This window comes from Danio rerio, chromosome 20, assembly GCF_052040795.2.
Source record: "Danio rerio strain M-AB ecotype USA chromosome 20, GRCz13ab, whole genome shotgun sequence".
Classification (NCBI taxonomy): Eukaryota; Metazoa; Chordata; class Actinopteri; order Cypriniformes; family Danionidae; genus Danio; species Danio rerio.
The window spans coordinates 29,913,071-29,937,672 of NC_141040.1; the positions used below are offsets into that span (position 1 = coordinate 29,913,071).

At 36.0% G+C, this 24,602-nt stretch overlaps 2 protein-coding genes across 4 annotated transcripts in view; one reads left to right on the forward strand and one right to left on the reverse strand.

The window, feature by feature from the left end:
• Nucleotides 1-23: 23 nt before the first annotated feature.
• nrbp1 (nuclear receptor binding protein 1) lies at nt 24-20,801 on the forward strand. Its single transcript, NM_001045189.2, is given in 18 exon segments — nt 24-610; nt 1,446-1,770; nt 3,442-3,564; nt 5,940-6,041; nt 6,138-6,227; nt 8,319-8,359; nt 8,477-8,571; nt 8,654-8,737; nt 8,836-8,894; nt 9,002-9,100; nt 9,990-10,122; nt 10,216-10,303; nt 10,414-10,464; nt 10,587-10,722; nt 12,776-12,829; nt 12,922-12,985; nt 13,913-13,968; nt 19,257-20,801. Coding segments are annotated over 17 exon segments (1,608 nt in total). The 5' UTR covers nt 24-610; nt 1,446-1,533; the 3' UTR covers nt 19,353-20,801.
• Nucleotides 20,802-22,591: 1,790 nt separating this feature from the next.
• si:dkey-12h9.6 overlaps nt 22,592-24,602 on the reverse strand; it is an 83,322-nt gene continuing 81,311 nt past the window's right edge. For all 3 annotated transcript variants that reach the window (XR_015518427.1, XM_087298231.1, XM_087298230.1), the window contains one exon: nt 22,592-23,694. Coding sequence is in view for 2 of the 3 variants with exons in the window: in XM_087298231.1 (XP_087154357.1) it covers nt 23,507-23,694 (188 nt within the window). In the remaining variant the exon portion in view is untranslated. The remainder of the gene's footprint in view (nt 23,695-24,602) is intronic.

The window sequence follows — 24,602 nt, forward strand, 5'->3', positions numbered from 1 at the left end:
AAACGACGGAGGTGTTTCATACAGGAACAAGCAACAGCGCACCGCAAAACTCGGAGCTGTCGCATTTACCTGTAGCCTTTTCAGGGATATTGATGTAAAATTACTTTAGGTCTATTAGTGTCGAATTATTTTAGTGTTTTGCTAGAAACGCAGCGTTCTGTGAAGACTTTAGTGAAGAACTCGAATATCGGGGAGTGTAGCATCCGCGGCTAGCCGACAAAACGCATCAAAACTGACAGCCAGCAGTATTTGTGCTTCAGTTTTAGCTGTCTTTACTGGACCGAAAGTTTTGATCTTTTATTATTTTATTTAACACTGACTACAGGAGGAAACAGTTTTTCGTTTATAATAACGTTAATCGCGAAGGCTCCGGAGGCCTCGGAGCTGCGCCGCTAGCTTTTCTCGCAATTGCGGGTCATTTCGTGTTTTAGAGTTTCTTGGATCTGTAAATCTCCATTCGAAGGCTGGACCTCTAGACACACCCATACTGTTTGCGGATCCCTCGTTTTCCCCTCATTGTCTGTGGATTTTCTTCCTCCGTGTCCACGGTTACCGACGGTTAGCTGCTTCCGGCGAGCTGGCGACGCCGCACATCTCAGGATAAACTCAAGTAAGACATTCAGCATTGCGTTTGTATGATGTATTTGTCATGGTGGATTTAATCGTCGAGTGGTAATACTTGACTGTAGTCTATTCATAATGCTTGAATGTAAACTGTGGCCTTGTTTGAGTTGAAGTCTTCTAAGGAGTAACATGTCAACATCGCTAACATAAAGTCTTTATCAGCTGTTACTGACTTTTCCAGTTGTTATGAGGTAAACAAATCAAGGTGATTCAGCTTGAAGTTGAAACTTACAAAGCGCACACCGAAGGTGTACTTAACGTTACAAGTAAATTGTTTCAGTTCCTGCTGCTTTAAGTTATCTTTAAATCCAAATTTAACTAGATCTTCTTTCATTTAAGATTAGGCACACTCCAAGTTTAACATATATATATACACACACACACACACACACACACACACACACACAACATTTCAAGTGAAATGTAAGTTTTATTTTAGCCTTAAAGCAAGAATAGGTGTTAACAATAGTAAAACAATAGATTTGATGAAAGGTGATCATCCACTTGAAAGATTGACGTATATTTAAACATTCATGGAAGACTTAAAGATATTAGGAAAATCAATTGGATACTGTACAAGTCCTGGGAATTTATATAGCAAATGAACATTATAAAATATTTGTGTGCTTTAAAACTGCAGTCTTCTAGACTTCTTGCTGATGCTAAAGAGGGAAAAAATCTTAAGTTTGTAAACCCTGAATTTCATTTCTAAAAAAGAACGAATCTTTAAATTTCTCATGACAACTCATGTATTTAAGTTAATATTGATTAAGCATCCATTACATCTGTTTGTGCTAAGTTCACAATTCCTGACTTTGCAGCTCTCTGCCTCCTGCCCTCGAGGTGTGAGTCAGCCAGACCTCTTTTTGTGTGGCGGTTCAGGACAGGGCTGTCAGTTGTCAGTCAGTTATGTCTGAAGAAGGAAAGCAGAGTGCCGCACCTGCCCCTGCGTCCACCATGGACACGAAGTCTGAGTCCACAGCCAATCCACCTGCAGGACAGGGGGTTTCATCGGTGTCTCCACCGGTGTCCACAGTAACACAGCCTGCACCGTCTGCTACTGAGGATGAGGAGGAAGAGAGTGAAGATGAATCTGAGATTCTGGAGGAAAGCCCGTGTGGACGCTGGCAGAAGCGGAGAGAAGAGGTACATCATGTATACATATTGCTTGAACAATGGATCATTGTTGCTTAGTTATAATTATTAATAAATAAATAATTATTATAATTTTTTTTTTGCTCAATTGTGTTTTCCTATAATTTTTATTTAAGAGATGATTAGACTCAATACGATTCAGTGACACAATATTGACCTAATTCTTCAGTGCGGAAGTAAGCTCTTTTCTGCTATTGTTTCAGTAAAGCTTCTGATTTGTTTGCCTATGTGGAAATGACTAGGAATAATAAACGACCGCAGACAGTCAAACTACTTGCTCTACAAACAATTATTAGTGACAATACATAAAATATAAATAACATAATAAGAAAATACAAGTTTACAACTTGAACTATATTAGGGGTGTCAAAATTAATTGTTTCTTTGGTGCACCGCGATGCAGACGCGGACAATTCAGTATCGGTTCAGTAATAATCATAACCGGTTATTATGTACTGACGTCATTTATCTCCTATGCTCTCTGTCGCTAGGGAGGTGAGCGCGAGTATTTACAACACTCAGCCAACTCAGGGCCGGTCCGTGGCATAGGCACCATAGGCAAATGCTAAGGGCGCTGTATATCCAGGAGGGCGCCAGAAAGGAGCGCGGTTCAGTTGGTTTTGTTTTCGATATTCTTGACACACATTCAGTTATAGACGGCAATAACTCAAAAACCTCTTACCCTAAAAAGATCTAAAGTGTGTTTCCTACAAAAAGACAAAGCTGGTTATGTTTCACAGCTGTCTTTCTTTTTTTTCGCTCCACACTACAAGCACTGCTCTGTTTGAGCCCTCGCAATATGTGTTTAGCCAGGATAGCTCGCGCTGAGAGGAGCTCTCAGTAAGGGACCGTCAGAAAATTGCTTATTTTTTTTTTTTTTTTCGTTTTTCTTCTCCGCTCTTCGCGAGCTCTCCCTGTTGCGAGGGCTTAAGTGTGTGTGTGTGTGTGTGTGTGTGTGTGTGTGTGTGTGTGTGTGTGTGTGTGTGTGTGTGTGTGTGTGTGTGTGTGTGTGTGTGTGTGTGTGTGCGTGCGTGTGCGTGTGTGTGCGTGTGTGTGCGTGTGTGTGCGTGTGTGTGCGTGTGTGTGTGTGCGTGTGTGTGCGTGCGTGCGTGCGTGTGTGTGTGTGTGTGTGTGTGTGCGCGCGCGTGTGTGTTTGTCTCTTTGGTGCTTTCTATGTTTGTGTTTGAATGAGAGACAGTGTGGTGCTGTGTCTCTGTGTGTTTATACAGACAGCTTGTTATAGCCTCTCCTCTAAAATATAACACTGTATATGGAAAGCATCGTCAATGCACCGTGATGCACCAAAATATCGAATTGAACTGAATCGAAGGCATGATAATCGTAACCGAACCGTGAGACCAGTATAGGTTCACACCTCTAAACTATATCATGTTCTGTCATATTACATATGCACAATATTGACCTTATTTCTAATGTTACCTTATTTTGGCCTGAAAATGTGTGCATATAAGAGTACAAAAAATGTTTTTTTTATTACACCTGTTAAAGTAACCCTTTTTTGTTAATGTTGTGATAAAATCTTCAGCACTTATCACAAAAAATGTGTTGCTGTCATATGCCTAGAGAATGTGTAGTATACGTAGCCTTGAAACAAGAATGACATTCTTGTTTTTTAAATGAAACATTCATTACCCCCAACAGGTTAACCAGCGAAATGTCCCAGGTATCGACAATGCTTATCTTGCCATGGACACTGAAGAAGGTGTGGAGGTGGTGTGGAATGAGGTCATGTTTTCTGAGCGCAAGAACTTCAAATTACAAGAGGTAAAACTGCAGACTCTGTGCCTGCCTTATTTTTGTTATGAGAAAGATTTAGGTAATTGTGAAGCCAGTAGCGGGTGAAATTAAGGGATATTCATCAGGAAAAAAAGTGCTGTATGGCTTGATTTTTATCCAGTATTTACATACCACATTAGACAGAGATCAAATTCAAGTATGCTAAAACAGAGCCAGCATAACCATGTTGACATTATCCAGTAGCCTGCATGACCTAAATGACGTCATGTTGATATGAGGGATTTACAGACAAAGTTATTACAAATAATCTAGACAAACAAGCATTACTTTTCAAAAGTTTGGGGTCAGAAGGGTTTTTTAACATTCAGCAAGAATGCATACATTTGAGCAAAAGTGACAGTAAAGATCTTTATAACATTACAAATTTAAAATAAATTCCGCCTATTGTCTTTTTTTTTATGGCTTCTACTACAATATTAAACGGCAGCACAACTGCTGTCCACAATATTCATCATGAAGAAAAAACACTATAATGCCAGAGTGCCATATTAGATCGATTTTTGAACAATCATGTGACACTGAAGTAATGAAATAAATAACTGAGTTTCATTATTTTACAATTTAAGCTAACTAAACATACTTTATCATATTATGCCAACAAAGATTTCAATTTTTCAAAATTCAATTAACTTCAGAATTATAATAAAACTAATATAATGTACTAAACATGAACATTATCATCTCTGCCATGTTGAGATTTAGGCAATAGTATATTTAAAGTTAACCTTATTTAAAGTTGAGTTTAACCACTTTTAAGTTCATTCAGCGGGTCTTTGGGTCAGACGGGAGCTCTTTTAGCTTGGCTTAGCATAAATCATTGAATTTGATTAGACCATTAGCATCTTGCTCAAAATAAGACTTTTGATAATTTTCCTACATAAAACTTGATTTTTTTGTATTTTCACCATCCTCAAAGACTGACAGAAATTGAAATGTTGCTAATTTTTAGATCAGTATAGCTTAACTCTTCATTTTGGCGTAAAAATTGTGGGACTTTGCTACCATGCCACTATTGCAGCAATGCAATAATATTATGTAGTGCCTGAAAATAGTCCCCAGCTAAAATCAGCATAATGTAATTGCCCCTGCTGCAGCCAAAGTCAATTGAATTTTACTCCAGAATGAGAGTATAATTCCTTGTATTATCGACCTAGAAAGTATAAATCTTTTGTGTTGTTTTTTTTTTTTCATCTGTCTTATACAATATAACTACGAAAGAGTTAAGCTTGCTAATGAAAAGATGATAATGGTCTAATTCAATTCAAAGATCTATGCTAAGCTAAGCTAAAAGGGCTCTTATCAGACATAGAGATCGACTATATAGTTTCATGGCTTCTGCTTGTCTGCTGTGACCCTCTGTCTGTCTTTTTTGTAACATGACTTTCTGCTTCCCCCTCCTTTTTCTTTGTTTCACCTTAAGGGCGTAAAGATAGATCAAAAAAACATTTCATTTACTGTTTAACTTAAGGGGACAATTAGCCTATTTCCAAAAAAGTGAATTGTTCCTTTAACTCAATAAATTATCAGCACAACTCACTGTGCAGTATATACTGTACTCTATATCGTCATCCAAGGAGGTGTGCAGTTACAGCTGCATTGCAACTTTCGTCAAGGTTTCAGTATTTTTTTGCATTGCTGTCTGTTGATTATTATCTCTATACTTAGCTGCAGATTCAAGCTTAATGCTTCCTGTTTTCTTCCTTGCAAGTTAAGCTGTGAATTAGCGATACCAGTACTAATTTGACTGCAATGAGCACTAGAACAGCTTGAACAGAACGAGTGCGTTTTCCTTCGTTTCTTGGGTGTAAGCTTCTTACACAAAGTGGTCTGACCAGTTTGCTGCCAAAACTTTGTGGAAACAGCATTCTCACTCAGCGCCTTCAGCTGCTTAAGAAAAGTGTTTTCTGTGGTTATGTAACTGTCTCTTAAGTGCTGAAATATTAATAAGGTCATTCTTCTCCTTTTAATATAGCGTACTTCAGTTTGTCATTGCCTGTGAGAGCTTTTAATCAAACTGGATTCATTAATGCCTGGCGTAGAGCGGTGGGTAGCCATCTGTTTGGCCCGTCCACATACTGCGCTCTGCTCAGCTTGGCAGACGCTCATCGTAGAATTCAATAAGTAATTTTAGAGGCTGTGTTTTGAAAGGCTTTACCGTCTATGTTGTCGATTGCATTTCCCATAATCACATGTGACTAATGCAGTCACAGCCATGAAAAGCAATGTATTTTGTATTATAATAACCTGATCTTCTTAAAATTAAAATGCTACGTTGCATACTTCTGTCAAACAGCTTCATCAACACTTCCTTGTTGTAAATCCACTGTTTTTATATTTCCTAGGAAAAAGTGAAAGCAGTGTTTGATAACCTCATCCAGCTGGAACATTTGAATATAGTCAAGTTCCACAAATACTGGGCAGATGTGAAGGAGAACCGAGCCAGGGTAAGAAACACAATAACAACAGCAAATGAGCCATGTCCTCTTTTTAGATATATATTTTTAATCATAAGATTTTGTTTGTTTTGTCATCCTCTTCAGGTTATTTTTATCACAGAGTACATGTCTTCTGGGAGCCTGAAGCAGTTTCTAAAGAAGACAAAGAAGAATCATAAGACCATGAATGAAAAGGTACGATTGCTGCTTTTTTTCTAATTGGGCAAACAGACAACAGAGCTAACATACTTCACAAAATCACTTAATATGCTTCCTTAAATGTTGGGTATAATTGGCTACCCACAAGGATTGCCCAGATCAGCAAATATATTTAAATTTCTGAGTTGACTATAAATGTGTTTTTGGTACAAAATCAAATACATAAGTAATTAATAACCAAGGTCTTAAAAAGGTCTCATTAAGTAAAGACTTTTTAGTATGAGTTGGGCCCTTTATTCATATTTTTATTTAAGAATTATAGATTGCATTTATTTCCTTGCTTATTCTACATTTCCCAGCTTTCCTGCTTATCTTATATTTTCTACATTTGTTGCATTCTTAGATATTATGTTTGCTATTAGCCATATTTTGAACTATACTATACTGGCATACACTCAGTTGAACGCACAGCATTTCTGCGTATAATTAGATTAGATTAGATAGATTAGATTCAACTTTATTGTCATTACACATGTACAAGTACAATGCAGCGAAATGCAGTTTAGATCTAACCAGCAGTGCAATAGCAGCAAGTGCAGGATACAGGAATAAGTTATAAAGTGCAGTTATAGAAAACTATGGTGATATTTACAGATGGATGTACTATGAACATTATATACAGGTTGGATAAGCTATGAACAGATTTACAATATATGAATATATGTGCAGGTTGCTATTAATAATCAGTAGTGTGCAGATAAATAAACATGATTACAAGTGTATATGTTACAATATATGAATATATGTACAGGTTGCTATTAATAATCAGTACTAGATTACAAGTGTATATTTATAGTGGGTGTCTACATAATTACAAATGCCCATATGCAGTGGGTATGTACAGTTCAATAAGTAAACAGTTCAATGTGGTGCAGTGAATGTGCAAATTTTTAAATGTGCAAATGTTAAACAGTGCAGTTATTGCGAGGAGTATAAGTTAGAGGAGAGTGGGGGGTGTATTGGGGGGGCAAAAGAGTCAGTGGGGGGCAGAGTTCAGGAGGGAGACAGCTCTGGGGAAAAAGCTGTTCCTCAGTCTGCTGGTTTTTGTCCGGGGGAGCCTGAAGCGCCTGCCGGAGGGCAGGAGAGAAAACTGTCTGTGAGCAGGGTGAGAGGTGTCCTTCAGAATACTGTGTGCTCGGCGCAAACAGTGTTTCTTCTGGATGTCCTCTATGGCTGGCAGTGTGGTCCCTGTGATGCGTTGGGTAGTTCTATGGCTGCAGTGCCTTACGCTCAGCAACAGAGCAGCTTTCATACCAGACTGTGACATAGTTTGTCAGAATGCTCTCTATTGTGCAGCGGTAGAAGTTCACCAAGACGACTGATGAAAGCTGGTTCTTCTTCAGTTGCCTTAAGAAGAATAGGCGCTGGTGAGCCTTCTTGATCAGGCTGGAGGTGTTGGTGGTCCAGGAAAGGTCCTTTGAGATGTGGGTCCCCAGGAACTTAAAGGATGAGATGGGCTCAACGGCCATCCCATTGATGTGGATGGGATCCTGTGAGCCTGTTCGTCCCTTTCTGAAGTCCACAATGAGCTCCTTGGTCTTGTTGGTGTTAAGGAGCAGGTTATTGTCGGTGCACCAAGTGGCCAGATGCTGTATCTCCTCCCTGTAGGCCGTCTCATCATTGTTGCTGATTAGACCAATCACTAATTTAATCACACATTAATTTTGGTAATGTGCACAAACACATGCACATTATAAGCATTCTTCATCCATTGTCTTTTATGAGCAATAACATTTATTTATATTCATATAAAAGGTTATATGAGTATAATGTTGGAGTTAATTTCCTCACAATTCCCTTTAAATGTGGCCATTTATTCTTTATTTGTCATTAGTAGTTTTTCTTTTCAGTGTTGACACCTTGTGGACAAACTAAGTAGTGACCCCTTCCCGAAGTAATCTTGTATGTTGTATGTTAAATAGAAAAGTTTTTTTTCTAATATGGAAACATCAGGCTGAACACATACTATGCTGATAAAAAAGCATAACTGGGATTGAAAAAATAACATTCTACATACTGTAGTAGACGTGTCTTCCCAGATTATTAACTCTTGTTGGATTGTTCTAGGCATGGAAACGTTGGTGCACTCAGATATTATCTGCCTTAAGGTGTGTGTACTTCCATCTCTTTGTTTGTTCAAATACTAATATGCTTAGTAATAATAATGATTTGTGGAAAGTCCTATGGAAAGCTTATGTTACTCATTTTCATCATTCTTTCTTCAGCTATCTGCATTCATGTGAACCTCCCATTATCCACGGGAACCTGACATGTGACACCATTTTCATACAGCACAACGGACTCATCAAAATCGGCTCAGGTGGGCTGAGGCATATTGAGTGTGACTGTTTAACTAGTATGGGTTTTGTTTTTGTTGCTAATGTTTCTGTTTCTTTTTGTAGTGGCCCCAGACACCATCAATAACCATGTGAAAACATGTCGGGAGGAACAGAAGAGTTTGCACTTCTTTGCTCCAGAGTATGGAGGTAAATCTAGGTTTTAAAATGCATTTTTAATTCCTGTTTCAGTGCACTTGTGTGAAAATGATTTGGCACAATTTGTCCTCTACCCTCATGCACTTCAGCTGTTGCCAATGTTACTACAGCCGTGGACATCTATTCCTTTGGAATGTGCGCCTTAGAGGTGAGTGCTGTTTTTTTGTTGTTGAGTTTATTAGTGGATTATTTGTGAAGAGATTGGACTGACTAATGATTTGGGTTTTGGGTTTTCTTCCATTTTGACTGATGTAGATGGCTGTGCTGGAAATCCAAAGTAATGGAGAGTCTTCATATGTTTCACAAGAAGCCATTAATAGTGCCATCCAGTCTCTGGAGGACCCACTGCAGAGAGTAAGTATATAAGTGGAATTGAAGTAAAAAATAAAAATTATAAGATTTTATCACAATATAAAAATAGTTGTTTTATTTTTATTTTAATAGATTTTAATATATAATATTTTTTTTTTTTTGATGACAAGATCAACATTAGCAGCTAGTGTCACACAGTTCTTTTAAAGTTGTTCATATATGTATGTTCTGACAGCTCCCTGAAATATGATGAATTGTGTAACCAGGGCTTGACATTAACTTTTTTTATCACCATCCACTGTGGCTAGTAGTTTTCCAACATTACTAGCCACTCGCCATTTTCATTAGCCAAAATTATGTTGCTGGGAAATATATATTTTAATATGCATTAATTTGACTTTGGCATGCTCAAATTACTTGATTTAGATTTTGTGCTTCCTCATGCATTTAACTCGTCAGTGAGCGAGAATTGCCTTTTTCTCACTGTGCACATGATCATTCTCTCATTTGATATTCACCTACTTTCTTTTGCTTGTGCAATCACTTATCAGTCGTGCTGCACGCATCATTGACAAACGGTCTTAGACTGAACTCTTTACTTATAAGGCACAATGTCAATTTTAAAATTATTTTCAACCAGCCAAAGTGGTTAGTGGGGGTGTCTGTCTAACCCACCACAGGTGAAATGACGGGTGTTAATGTCAGGCCCTGTGTGTAACACTAATAGACAATACCTGACAACTCTAAAAATTACTACAAAAAATACACACATCCTTTTTTCCATAATAATAATCTGATGAATTACTTTTTTATTCAATTTTTGTTGTTGTTGTTGTTTTGTTTCCGCACATGCTGTCTGTGTCTAGTGTGTTATATGTTTATATACAAAATAATACATGTGAAGTCTCATGTTTCTCTTTGTATGTTTTAGGAGTTTATACAGAAGTGTCTGGAGGTGGACCCCAGTAAGAGGCCCACCGCCAGAGAGCTGCTTTTCCATCAAGCTCTGTTTGAAGTGCCTCAATTAAAACTACTGGCTGCACACTGTATCGTCAGTCATCAGCGTAAGTCATGAGCTAAGCTTTGTCATTATAGAGACTGTCACTGTCTTGATGGCATAATAAGATGCTAAACACATTGAAACCATTGTTTTTTAGACATGATCCCTGAAAATGCTTTAGAAGAAATAACCAAGAACATGGACCCCAATCAGGTTATAATGGAAAGGAAAGAAAACCAACTAAAGTGAGTCATGTCTATTTTTTTTGTTTTGTTTTTTTGTTTGAAATTGCTTCTTTGTGATATACATGAGGATCAAATAAGTTGCCTTGACGTCAAAACTCTTGTGCTATTAGACTCTCACAGTTTCCTGCCTTGGAGCTTGACAAGTTCTTGGAAGATGTGAGGTGAGCAAAATAAACATTTAATACAGAGAGAAATGGGATGGACTGAAATTTAAACTTCAAGAAAGCAGTCTCGGTGTTCAAACATGTACACTGATGTAGGGACTCTATTTGTTGTGATGTAGGAATGGTATCTATCCGCTAACTGCCTTCGGCATGCCCTGCCCCCAGCAGCCTCAGCAAGAGGCTGTCAAGTCCCCCATCGTGCCACCCTCCGTCAAAACACCCACGCCTGAGCCCGCAGAGCTGGAGACCAGGAAGGTGAGAAATAGACTGATTTAAGGAGACATTGACCAAGTATTGAAAATTAAAGTGCACCTGTTATGCTTTTCCAAGCATTACTTTTCATGTAGACTTAGAGCTCATTAACACCAAACATTGCTTGTAAAATGCAAGACAGAACGCTGGTTTAAAAAGAAAAACGCAGCATAACGCATTCGAGTATCCCGACAGAGCTACTGAGCGCCTGTAAATAAAAACTAGCAATGGTTACCCCGCCTTTGAGGTTTCTGATGCCTACTACTGTGGAACTGACGGTGATGAGCAGCACTGCTTGTGAAAGTTAAAGTTTTTTTAACTTGATGCGCTGTCTAAAAATCGCACTGCTCATATGCAGATGTTAGGGTAACATCTCAAACATCTGTCAATTGTGTGTTTACATTGAAAAACAATAGAACAGCAGTGCATTGGAAAGAAAAAAACGCAATCTGTGTGAACTGTCTCTTAAGCTGTAACAAACGGGGGCTCGTCCGGGATCTGAGCCCAAGTCAACTTAGCCTTGACAGTAGTTTGTGGTGTTGTAATTTGTTACATTTTATTATATCATAGTTTAAAGGATACATTGAATTCTCTCCTGAAAGAACAAACTTCCTGAAATGGGTTTTTAATAATCTCAGTCTTGTTTCCTGTACAAACCTACATAGGTTGAAATTATGCAAATTTGTTGAAAACCTATGTTCTTCATTGGCTACTTGGAAACCGGATTTGTACTAGTCCTCAAATACTACAGTTGTAGCTTGAGGCCTCAAAGAGATTGGTTTATGTTGTCAACATTACTGTTGTTGTTTTTGTGTTATAGAGGCAATTCATTTTGCATGTCCTTCCCAAGAACAAGGGCTCAACAACATTTCAGTTTGATTACTAGGTTTACCTAAGAAAGCTTCTGTTACTGAAATTCAGATATGGTTAAGGGCATATAATTTTTGACTAGTAGATAGACCAGTCACAACAAACTGATATTCTATTCACACAAAAAGCTAAACGAAAAGGTACCACACATTCTAACCACATGCTGCATGGGTCATTAAAAGAAATGTTCCAAAAGTAAAGCGTTTAATAGATCAAACTGTCGAGATCTTGTGGTTCTTTTAGGCCATGGTTTAAGCAAGTAGAGCTATTCCGTTCACTTTTAGTGCAGTTACTGTTTTAATTTTTCTCACATCATGCAGTTAACAGCAGTATGAGATCAGCTCAGAAGAATGTTATTTCAGCATCCATAATGTCTTAGTGACTTTTGCTAGTTTTAAAGCCAAATAAATCAAGAGCTATCATTCTTATCAGCACTAAATTGGAAAATGGCAGAAACATTAAGCTCCAACAATACAGTTGTCCACAAGTCTATCACAGTGTGTTTTATTTTTAATTTTTTTGTGGATTTAAAAAGCACTTAGCGCTTCATGTGAAACAGACACTCCTGGTGTACTGCTGGTGTACTGAAAACAGTGCTTCTATTGGCATCAACTGAAAAAATACGCTCAGCTCAGATTAAAATTCTTCAGTTGACATGTGTTAACTGTAAAAAGCTATAGTACTTGTTAAAAGCTATTAGTTACTAGTTAAAATTGTTAGTAGCTTATAAAGTTATGGTAATTGATAACCTTAACTTTTCTAAATTTGATTGTAATGCAATAATGTTTTGTAAAGCTGCTTTGAAACTATAATTATTGTGAAAAGTGCCATACAGATAAACTTGAATTGAATAGTAACTAGTTTAGATAAAATAATGTTTATATCAATTATTATGATATTGTTAATATTTTAGAAGTAATAGAATATACTGTATTTTCCTTTTTTAATGATGTATGCTTGTGGTGGTGGTTGTATATTTATTCTAAATGTCACTAGGCTACTGTACTTCATAACAAATCCATAAAACCATAATTTGAACTTTTTATAAACATTTGTATGGGATATAGTCAGCATTATTTATTTTATTATTAGGTTATTTGGGGTCATGTGTTTTGTCATAATCTCTCTCTCTCTCACTCTCTCTCTCTCTCGCTCGCTCGCTCGCTCTCTGTTTCTCTCATTTAAGGTCGTACAGATGCAGTGCAACATTGAGCCTGTCGAGGAAGGAGCGAAACATCATGTAAGTTCTTTTTTTGTGTCCCCTGTGTTTATTACTGGGCTGATGTTATAGGTTTAGTCTACGTTCATAACTCTTTACTTCTCTTTTTATAGCTGACCTTACTTCTAAAACTGGAAGATAAGCTGAACCGACACTTGAGTTGTGATTTGGCACCAAGTGAGTATTTTATCAGGCCTCAAACACACTCTACACAACTATGTAAACACTTCCAGCTACACAGTTGGATTTCACATTCCGTCGTGCCCTTAAACGTGTTACAATGCTGCACAAGTGTGTTGCGTTCTCAGCTGCAAGAGATGCTATAATGGGCATCAGTGCAGTCGGTTTTGTCTTTCAAGTCAGCTTAGCTCAGAAGCTTGCTGAGATGGTAAAACTGTTAGCTAGCTACCCGAGTACATGTTCGGTTTAATCCAGCAGGGATTTAAACCATAGTTATGTTTTATGTTTCAGGTCTAACATTCTTGTTTTTGTTCTGAACTGTCAGTGAAGCATTAGAGCTGTTCAGAAGTGCATCAGATTGATTAAGAATTGCCACATGTTGACACCTAATTTTCATAAAATTAAAATGATTAGAACTTAATTAGTATTTGGACACTTCATTTGATTGCTTTCTTTATCACATTTATCAATTTTATTTGATGCAGACACAAATGCAACATCACGTATGTTATAAATTATGAATTATTTATACTGAATTATTATTTATAATTCTAATTTGCATATATTTATAAACACAAAACAAAAATAATTATATTTTTTTTATACAAATGATAACCCCAAAAAATTTACCCAATTTAACTAGAAGTAAAATAATCAGAGACATTCAGTTATTAATTTTCTTTTCGGCTTAGTCCCTTTAATAATTTGGGGTCAACAACATCACAACATCAACTGACCCAGCCGAGGCTCAAACCAGCAACTTTCTTGCTGTGAGGCGACAGCACTACCTACTATAATAATATCAAAGAAACGCAACACTCTATCTAAACATGAGCATGTGGAATAAATAAGCTGCATGTGTAATTATTGCAAAAACAGTACTAACTTAAGAATGATGTGTGTGTGTGTGTGTGTGTGTGTTAGATGAGAATGTACAGGAGTTGGCTGTGGAACTGGTCCAGCTTGGCTTCATTAGTGAGGTAAGAAGCTTCATTTAGATGTGCTGAACACAACAATTTTTAAATGTTTTACGACCTTGTTTTTTCCCAATTGTACATAACATTTGTATTTTGTTTATTTTTACCATTTCCTAAAGATTCACACCAAAATTTCAGTTTTTCTATCAATAGTTTTTGTTTTAAAATCTTACCAGGCATATTTACAAGAATTATTTAATGACATGTTATATTTTGATATGCACAGGTCAGGACAAGCATGTCGTTTCGTTTCAACATAAGTGTCATGTTTCAAAACATAATCCATGTTTTTATGTTTAGTTACTAAAGCGTTAAGTTTTGAAGTAGACATTACTTTCTTTTTATGCGCATGCAATATAATTAAATTCTTTTGACAATTTTATTTAACGTGGTCACTAAAATTGGACAACTCCTATTTGACCCATATGCGTTTATTTGTAACTTATTCAAAATATATATTTATTATAAAACTTATTAATGTATAATTGTTTGTAATTTAAAATATAAAATTGTTATTTTTAACCTATTTAATAAGGATTCTTTAATCTACATGAACACTAACAATTATACTTTAAGATAGTGTCACTAGTGTCATTTCACCACAACGTTTGTAAATATCAACCAAAGTACTTAATTTGAATCAAATTTAACTGTAAATATATTTTTTGTGTGGATTAAATGAAATAAGTACATGCTTAATGATCGTTGGATTGAAAAAAATCATACACATCCTAATCTGTAATGTCAGCCTCAGAGCTCTTTCTGGTATATTTCATGAGGTATATAGTTTATTTCTTGGTCCAGTAAGAGGTCACTGCTTTTTTTAGGCCACTTTTCTATTTCATCTTTCATTGGTGGTATGTTATTGTCTTGGATCAGTATTGGTAAGATCAAACTTATCCAGATTGAACAATGAAGATTGACATTTAAAAAAAAACAATTGTCACAAAGTTAAGGCTGTGTCCGAAACCGCCTACTACTCAGTAGCTACTGCATTTGAATTTAAACATACTACTCGGCCGTTAAAAAAGTACGCTCTATACAGTATGAATGTGAAAAGTATGAATGGAATTCGGACGTACTACATCCGCCAGTTTGTCATGGTCACGTGACCTACCTGCGTCAGTTGCGTCGCCTCACTTCCATTCATGAATTCTCTCATGGGGCATTATGGGATAGCGCAGCGTGCATGGGATGCGCATTTCAGAATCTCGCCGGAAGTAGTAAGTCATCCAGGTACTTCTCCCCTACTGATTTTCGAGTTCTATGAATTCGGACATTAGGGGTGTAACGATATTAAAACCGAACCGAAATATCGCGATACACCAACCACGATACGTATCGCGAAACTCTCGTGGCGTACCGCGGTACTCTCACGCCCCCTGCTGCCCATTGTTGAGGTTGACGTCACTTGTCTCTAACTAATTGAACCAATTTAAACACATCTTTAATATCATATTTGATTAAATTGTTTTAGTAATGATGAGGATTTGTTCTAAATATTATATTCTAAAGTTAGTATTTTAGTGCATGTTATGTCATGTGACTTGCATCACACTCGTTACTACTGGACGCAGGATGGCTGCTTCACATAGTACTGAGATTGCAGATCCCCCAGACACATTTAAGTCATCTGTGTGGAAACATTTTGGTTTTCCAGTTGAGTACAGGAATAGAATTTGTGTCGTAGACAAAGCGCCTGCCTGTCTGTCTCAACTGTTTCACGAAACTTACTTGTAAGGAAAAACATTTAAAAAGTGTGGTAATTTCACAATGTGAGGGTGTAAGCAACAGAACTGCCAACAAGAGTGATTTAATGTACAAAAGTAAAACCAGAATAATGCCCAAATATACAAAAAAAGAGAAATATTTACACTAATAAAAATAATATAATAAAGTAACAAATTCAAACAAAAGTATCAAACAAAAATTAGTTAAACTCGAACAAGGGGGTGATAGTGAAGACAAACAAAAGAAATAAATATAATAAAATACTTCTAACTCATGAATAACCCCTCTTACCTCGCTAAAACTGATGAAAAGAAAAAAAAGGTCTTCAGCGCCGTGCGCCGCATTCTTCCCTATACTGAATAAAATAAACAAAGATGACCTTCACCTCTTACCTGATGTCTTTAACAATACATTTTCTACGTGTTTGCAAAATGGAAATCGTATGACATTTTCCCTATCCACCTTACACTAAGACTGAACTTGAGGATACAGCTATATTGTCGGGAAGGAGCGGAGCTAAAAAATAATATACAAATCAATTGAAATAAAAATGTACAAACCTCACAAAATTTCTTAAAGTGGGCAAAAGTAATGCAAAATAATTTTACCCAAGCGAAAGTTAAGCAAAAACAACGAAAATCATAATCATGTCAGAAAAATACACGAAAAACGAGATCAAAGGAAAAAGCGCTCTCTCTCCCGCTCTTCCTAAATTGCTTTTTACATTCCCGCGCTGCGTCGCCAAATGATGATAGGTCGGTCTCCTGACCAATCAGCTGTTAAAAAGGCGGACCTACAGAAATGACAGGCATCAGCTTTCATGAAGGCGGACCTACATAAATGACCGGCATAGAGGGAGCGGGAGAGAGAGAGAGAGAGTGAGAGATCGGGGGGCAAACATACAGCCGGCTGCAACCCTAACATTAGTTTCAGACACAACCGCAATGTATTTTACTGGTGAATATGTCATGAAAAAACACTTTACAAACACATTATATGTATATTTTTCATTAATTTAAACGGAAACCTATCTATCTAAATGAAACCATATAATCAAAAATGAGCGTCTGTGTCAGCACAGAGATCAAGCCTCTCATCGGAGAATGTGGATATTATGGTGTTTTTGAAGAAGATCTTTCACTGGTCTACACTGCAGTTATTTATTTAATTTTAGTTTACTTAGTTAAGATGGCTGCAGTAAAGAGAATAGTTTTTTTTTTCCGACTAGTCTATATTGGAGGTATTTATTTAATTCTAGTTGTTTACTCTGGTATCCTGACTGTACTAAAAATGCGGTGACAAAGTTAATAAAGAAAAAGGTAAGATGTTCTTGTTATTAAGTGAATTGTCCCTTAGCATTGCTGTTAACATGACATCAACCCTAACCCCACAGCAAACAGAAACCGAACCGTACCGAACCGAACCGTGGCTCCAAAACCGTGAACCGAACCGTGCCTTTTGTGTATCGTTACACCCCTATCGGACATACTACTCGGCTCGCATAGTGATTTTAGCGTACTATATAGTATAGAAGTATGCGGTTTCGGACGCAGCCTAAGTTTGACAACACGTGTAAACAAGTTGTGGTGTTAGCATTCAGAATAATTCAAAATAGATTATTCAGTTGCTTGAGGACACTTTTAGATAAGCTACAGTATGACTGATTCCTGAATGATTAAGCTCTGAGCCAAGCAGAAGAACAGCAGGATTTCACTCTGTATTAGTAGTGGAAATTAATATGGGGTTATTTTACCATCTGTATTAAGATGGCTTTTTTGTTTGGTAGCACAATTAAGACTGCTGCCGTTCACGGTCTGTTTTCTTCATGAAAACAGTGGTTGTCTCTTGACAATCCTAAATAAGCAATCATTGCGGTTTCTTACAGTCAGTTTCTTGACTGTAAGGAAGGGCTTTCTCAGTTTTTTTTTTCAGTATTGTCATCTGTCTGATTTGGCACTTTAGCAAGAAATTCTGCTGTACCATCTGTGTAACTCTAGCTAGAGTTCTTGTAGATTTTATTATTTCACATTGAAGAGATGCAGAAGTATTTGAGTTAATGCAGAGTAGGGAGACAAAGTAGGAGAATAATAGAATAAAATTTCTAAATCTAATATTTATCTCATCGATTATGGAAAATGCATTAACAAATTTAGCATCTAAGCTTTTTTTGGTGTGATTTATTTTTTTTAGAATGATTTAATTTCTATTAAGCTTTAAATTTTTATAAATTAAAACATTTAAAACTCTTTTACATAGACTCATTAATGAGAAGTTGCTGATCAGACACAATATGGTTATAGTTGAACAATATTTACGTTATTGTTTTCTAAGATTACAATTCATTTGGACCGAGGCAACCTGAAATGTGAAAGTTTTTTTTTTTTTTTTCATATTTTTCATTTTTCTGTATTCAGTTTGACCTTATAGATTAATTATTTATTATGTTTATATGTTTTGATATGATTTATTATGATTATATATTTTATATGTTTTATTAAAGCTTAGATTATATAAAAGAAATATGTTTTAGTTAGTTGTAATAACCCTGATGCTGCTTTTTTTCTCTCTTTATGAATGTTTTTTTTAAATACTCAATTTTTCAATTTTTTTATAAATAAATAAAATTATTATTAATAATATATATATTATTATACAATTATTATTCTGAATAAATAACAGAAATCAGTCCTAAATGTTACTGCAAAACAATGTAAAGACAACTTGAGTGACATGCTAAGATCACTAACAAAATCTTTTGCATGAATATTAATTATGACAGTTCTATAGAATACAGAATGTGTTTTATAGAATTATCTATTGTCTTAGGCCCAAGTCATCACTGAGAATTATTGTTATGAAGTCTTAGATTTGACTCATCTCTTCTTTGTTTCATTGCCATGCTGGTCAAAGTATCATCATCATCATATTATTATTATTATTATATAACTTAATTTTTTTCGACTTTCAAAATTCGCTGCATGCCGCTGCATTTAGTTTCACAGAGGATGAGTGGCGTTTATTTTATCCGTGTGCATTTAAACAACCGGGATTCACACCAAGAGCAGGAGCAAAACACATGGCATGAGGGAATGGTTTTCTACGTGCATGCATCAATTTTTTCACCAGCGATGTTTTGGTTGCACATAAAGAATAACAAACTTGAGCATGCAAAAGACGGCAAAGTGAATAGTCTTTATTCTGGGATTACTACTCTAAATTAATACACTTGCTTAAGGTAAATCATATCATAGCTTTCACTGGGGCACCGTCTCCGCATGCCACCCCCAGCAAGATGCCACCCTGGGCAATCGCCCATATTGCCCATGCCTATATCAGTCTCTGTGTATATGTATGTTCTTGACACTTCAGTTGTGTTTTGCTCCACCTCTTATAAAATATCTATATTTTTTTTCCCTATTTGAGAATGAAAATTACCCTGAAATTCCTACAAAAAATACTACTACTGCTACTAACAATCCTAATTACAATAACTATAAGAATTATTATTTTGAGCTTACTTTAATCAACTTTCCACACTCTTATTTTCTCTCTCTCTCAAGGGGGATCAGCCACGTCTCACTACCGTGTTAGAGGAGGCCTTCTCTAGATTTTACAGCCGCAATGGCTCTCTGAATCCGGTCACCGTTTCCTCATAGCAGTGGGCTAAATCTGTTAACTCCTCTCCACCATCATTTATCTTCATGCACGGGACGGGACGGGACTCCAGCGCTTCATCACTCAAAGGATTGTATGTGAGCTTTGAGGGGACGCCTCAAAAAGAAAAGCACCCCTGCGCTTCACTCCACTTTAGGTGGTGGAAAAGTGTTGGCCGATGGTCCCGGTGTACATTTATTCTGTCAGTGTAGCTTCTCTGTTTTAAAAGAAGAAAAAAATGACTCTGTTATTATTTAAATCAGTATTACGAGCTGTATTTCGGAAAGTTTTTGCTTACAGTATGTGTGGGATCGGTTACTTCTGGTTTGCACTTTAGCAAAACCTTTTCTTTTTTTTTGTCTTTTTAGGCACATCACATGCATATTTCATGCTCTTTTAGTCACTCTTTCAATCATTCATCATTTTTTTATTGTAAGAGGAATGCGTTACTGTGTTATTTTGAAATTACCAAATAACATTGTTTGTACCTTTTAAGGCACACATTAATTGTGGTTAACTTTGGTCTGCAATGCAAGATCTACAACGACTGTGAAAGGAAAGGGGTTCTCGGAGCATTGAAAAAACAGATTATTTATCTATATGCGTATGGTCTATCTTAAAGCGTGTTTCACTTTCATCATTGTGGTGGCTGTTTTCTTTTTTTCTCATTATTACCTGTGAATGTATGCTGTACGTTTTCATTTTAATGGTTTCCAAGAGAAGGGCACTTGATTTGTCTATTTTCCCTGTATGTGACACAGTTATGAGTTTCAGTATACAGACATGATCTACAGCGCATCAGACGTGTTAAATGTGCCTTTAACAGAGACACAATCAATCCCATATTCAAAAGACCCATGGACTGACAACCACATTGTATTTTTATTGCACCATTTCAACTGGTCTGCATGCTAGTATACTGTAACATGTCTTGGCATATTTGCAGTATATTAAACTTCTAGTGGTGCATTTAAGAGCATCATTTCAGTCCAAATAAGCAAGTTGTGCTTTTCTTGATGGCAGTAATTTCCACAGACCCCTTATAAATGCATCAAATCCGTCTGTTACAAGCAGCAAATTTGAAATAATGCGTGAAATATGGACTCAAAATGAATTTTTTTCAGAAAAATTGTGATGCTTGTTTCAAAAGTTTAAGTTGCAGATGGTTTCCAATATTTAGACAGTAAGATGGAAATGATAGCTGAGCTATTAAAAAGCACACCACATTCAATGCAGACCAGAGTAACAAATTATAACACCTTTATATGGATGTTTTGAGAAAAACAACAACTGACTTCCTTAACAGAAGGACACTGTAATGCTCAGAACCTCAAGCATTTAGTTTGCCTCATACAAAATATTCAGAAACTCATAACTGCTTTTACTCTGTTAACCCTCTATGTTTTCAAAGTTGCACCATTTCTTGATATAAAGATGAGATTCGGAGTACTTCCATTATTTGTCCTTTTTTTGTGCCATTTGAAAATAGCTGTTTTTATTTTAATTACTGAGTAGCCTACATTTAGAAAAGTTCATTGTTTGGCCTATATTTATTTAGATTTAACTTGAAGCTAAATATTTTCTTTTTAATATAACCTTATACATTATCTTACATACATTGTGTAGTGTTTTGTTTATTTTGATTGTAATCAGTTTTTTTCCCTCTCTTCGTAAAATTTCAATAAAGTAAGTCATTACCATAGGATTTAAAAAAATAAAGGAACGATAGCAAAATTCTGATGTTTCCATAAAAGCAAATAGGAGAGAAACGGGAACTCTGCATTTTGGCGCGTTTTACCATGGTGACTCTTGTACTCGGCATTCTGTGGAGAATGTGACCGTTAAAGTACAAATCTGACTCAAATGAAGGCCGTTTACTCAGTTTTGTTTGGGAATTGGAGTCGAGAAAGTCGAGAAAGCAATGGTTATCAATTGAGAGTACTGGTAAGTTAACATTTCTGAAAACTCATCTCGATAAATTACCTATCGTTTATATATAGTAAATGTGACTTTAATTAGGTATTATTTGAAGATTGTTATGCAAAAAACTTTTCTTCTAAAATTAGCATTTTTCTCAACAATGTTTTTATTCAGTTATTTCAATTTAAAGGGAATGGAAATAACGTATTGTTTGCTATAAAAGTGCAAATACTGAACCTACAAATGTAAGCCTGAAAAAACTTTTTTTTTTTTAACAAAAAAATAAATAATTAGATGGCATTTAGAGGTTTTGCATCGGAAGTTTTCATTTGTACAACCACCAATTTCATACAATAGCATAAATAAATTATGAATACCTTGGCGTGGTTTAAGTACAAATGTATGTAAGTACTAACATGAGCAAATAATGATCAACACATTTAATTAAGTGTTTTTATTCATAATTAATAATGTTCTTTGTTAGTTCTTGAAACCTCTACCTGCATTAACTCTATAGCCCTAGTTTACAAGTGCACAACTGTACAAGTGTTGTTCATTATTAGTTCATGTTAGAACACATTAACCAATTAAAGCTTATTGTAAAGTTTGGCTGTAGTTTACAGCCACAATTATGAACAATATGGGTCATTTTGCAAAATTCAGTCATATAAAGGATCAGTTTTTTTAAAGGCATTTATTTTTAAATTGTACAAAGAAAAGATTTCCATCAATTTTCTCTTAATTTAACTGCATTTTACAAAGCATCTTAACTTTTTGAGAGTTGGTGTTTATTCATTCATTTTCTTTTCGACTCAGTCCCTCTATTAATCTGGGGTCTTCACAATGGAATGAACCGCCAACTTATCCAGCATATGTTTTACACAGCAGATGCCCTTCCAGCTGCAACCCATCCCTGGGAAACATCCATACCCAATTCACCTATACAGCATGTCTTGGACTTGTGGGGGAAACCGGAGCACCCAGAGAAGACCATGCAAACTCCACACAGAAATGCCAACTGACCCAGCCAAGGCTCGAACCAGCAACCTTCTTGCTGTGAGGTGGCCGTGCTACCCACTGCGCCATTGTGAGTTGAAGTTGTATTTTTTTATTTTATTTTTTTAACATACATTCTGAGTTTTATTTGAATTACTTTGTATTGAGGGACAGAAACCTCTCGGATGTTATTAAAATATATTAATATTTGTTCTGAAGATAAACAAAAGCTTAATAGGTTTAAAAAATGAAATGAGGGTGAGCAAATGATGACAGATGAACTAACCTTTTAAGTCTCTAAAAAAACATTTTAAGACAATACACATTTATCATTGTAAATGACTTTATTACTGCTCCCAGAATCATTGGAAGAAAACAGCCCTTGCACAAAAGCACAATTAGACATCAAAATCTTTTCTTTTTTTTCTTTTTTTTTGTCCAAAACAATCATTTTACACAAATTGGCATGCAGACCAACAAGTATTATTACAAAATTAAACCATTATTTAATTTTGGTTTAGGAAAAAAAAGTTATGTCAAGGCAGAAAAATAAACTTCTCATAAAAAACATCCCATTGATACATAAAAAAGGCAACGGTTTCAGAAACATGAAAACCTACAAATATTGTTTCGTTTTTTTCTTAGTTTGTGTGTATGTGTGCGTGTGTGTGTGTGTGTTTGTGTGCTGTTCAATTCTGTTTTAACTTGTGTAATGTAAAAAGAATACAAAACAGTACAAAGCACTCGAATATTCACATACTGACTTACATTTGATATTGGCTTGTTGTATAAATTGAATTCACATAAATAATGAGGCACAGAATGACCAAGTGAGGCATTGGCCTGTTATTGTCATGGCTGAAGAAGAGCCTCTTCATTTTGCAGGAGATCCTGTCCTCATGACGAACTGTGCTCCTCATCAAGTTTTTTTCATACTGATATCTTGAGCGGTTTGCGCCGCTCGCAGTGGTTTGCTCAGCATTCGATGGTCATCCGCTGGTCAACAATTTATTTACAGTCAACTTTGATTCGATTAAATCTTGGCTTGAAGCAAAGTCACCTACAAGCGGCCTCAGTGCCTCTGCTCAATTCAGTAAACACAGCCGGAGACTCACCAGAGGCGGCTGGCATTGTCAAAAGGCAAAGTTTTCTGGCAAACCTTGAAGCAGAGATGCCCTCATGTTTGGAATGTCGAGTCACAACAATCATTGAAAAGCCATGGGATTTGTCCCTGCCGCTCTTATTTCTTCAGACACTGGTACATAAGCGCTCTGGGGTTTAGCATGTAGCGCTCAGAGTTCAAGAACTTGAGGTACTGAGGCATGGAGGACCTCGGGGCCATATAGGACATACCTGGAGCCACAGCCATCGCCTCAGCAAGCTTCTGCTTCATTTCCTTCACCTCATGGTCCTGTTTCAGTATTTTAACTGATGAGAAAAAACATTGAAGCAGATTTTAATATTGTGGAAACATATTAATAAGTATTTATCTATTCAATTATATTTTAAAATACAGTGCTCAGCAAAATTGAGTACATTCTATTTTGTAAATGAATATTTGTATCCATTTCTCAGTGAAAATAGTCAATGTATTTTAGTGCATTTAAACAAAGCAGATTTATTAAACAAATATATTTATTAAAGTTATATTTTAGTTACCAAACATATTTAGAAATTGAAAGATAATACAATAAAATTTAAGCAAAATATTGCAAAAAAAAAAAAGTTAAATAAAAAAATGACAGCCTACAAAATTTCATCTAAATCTTTTCATTTTTTTGCTTCACTTGATTTTTCCTCTTTTTAAAATTTGTATTTAATATTTTTCTATAACAAACATTTGGGTGTACTAGTTTTTGGACTGTTATAGTAAGTTATTTTGTTAGATAAGCCACATCATTTAATTTAACATACATATATTTTGACAAATATTTTGAAATACATCTGAACAGTGCCTTTAGGTGTGGTAACTAGGGATGCTCCGATCAGGATTTTTGCAGCCTATACTTAGTACTGACTTCCTTGTCATGGTGTTTGGCCGATATCGAGTACCGATTCTGATGCTTCAAGCTTTATAATGCATAAGGCACAGAAAGCACACCCTCTAAGTATGATCTCGCCTTACCTAAGAGAATAAATGAAGGATGTTCCATATAATCCCTACATGTCTCTTATAACCATTTAGTGTGGACATGTCATGATCAGAAGCAGCTTTACAAAAAATAATTTCAGTTTTTTTATATGTAAAAAGGCCTACATACATGCATTGCCATTCTAATATTTTGCTCTCCAACTAGCATGTCTGTGACCACAGCTGCAGCGGACAGCCTCACAAC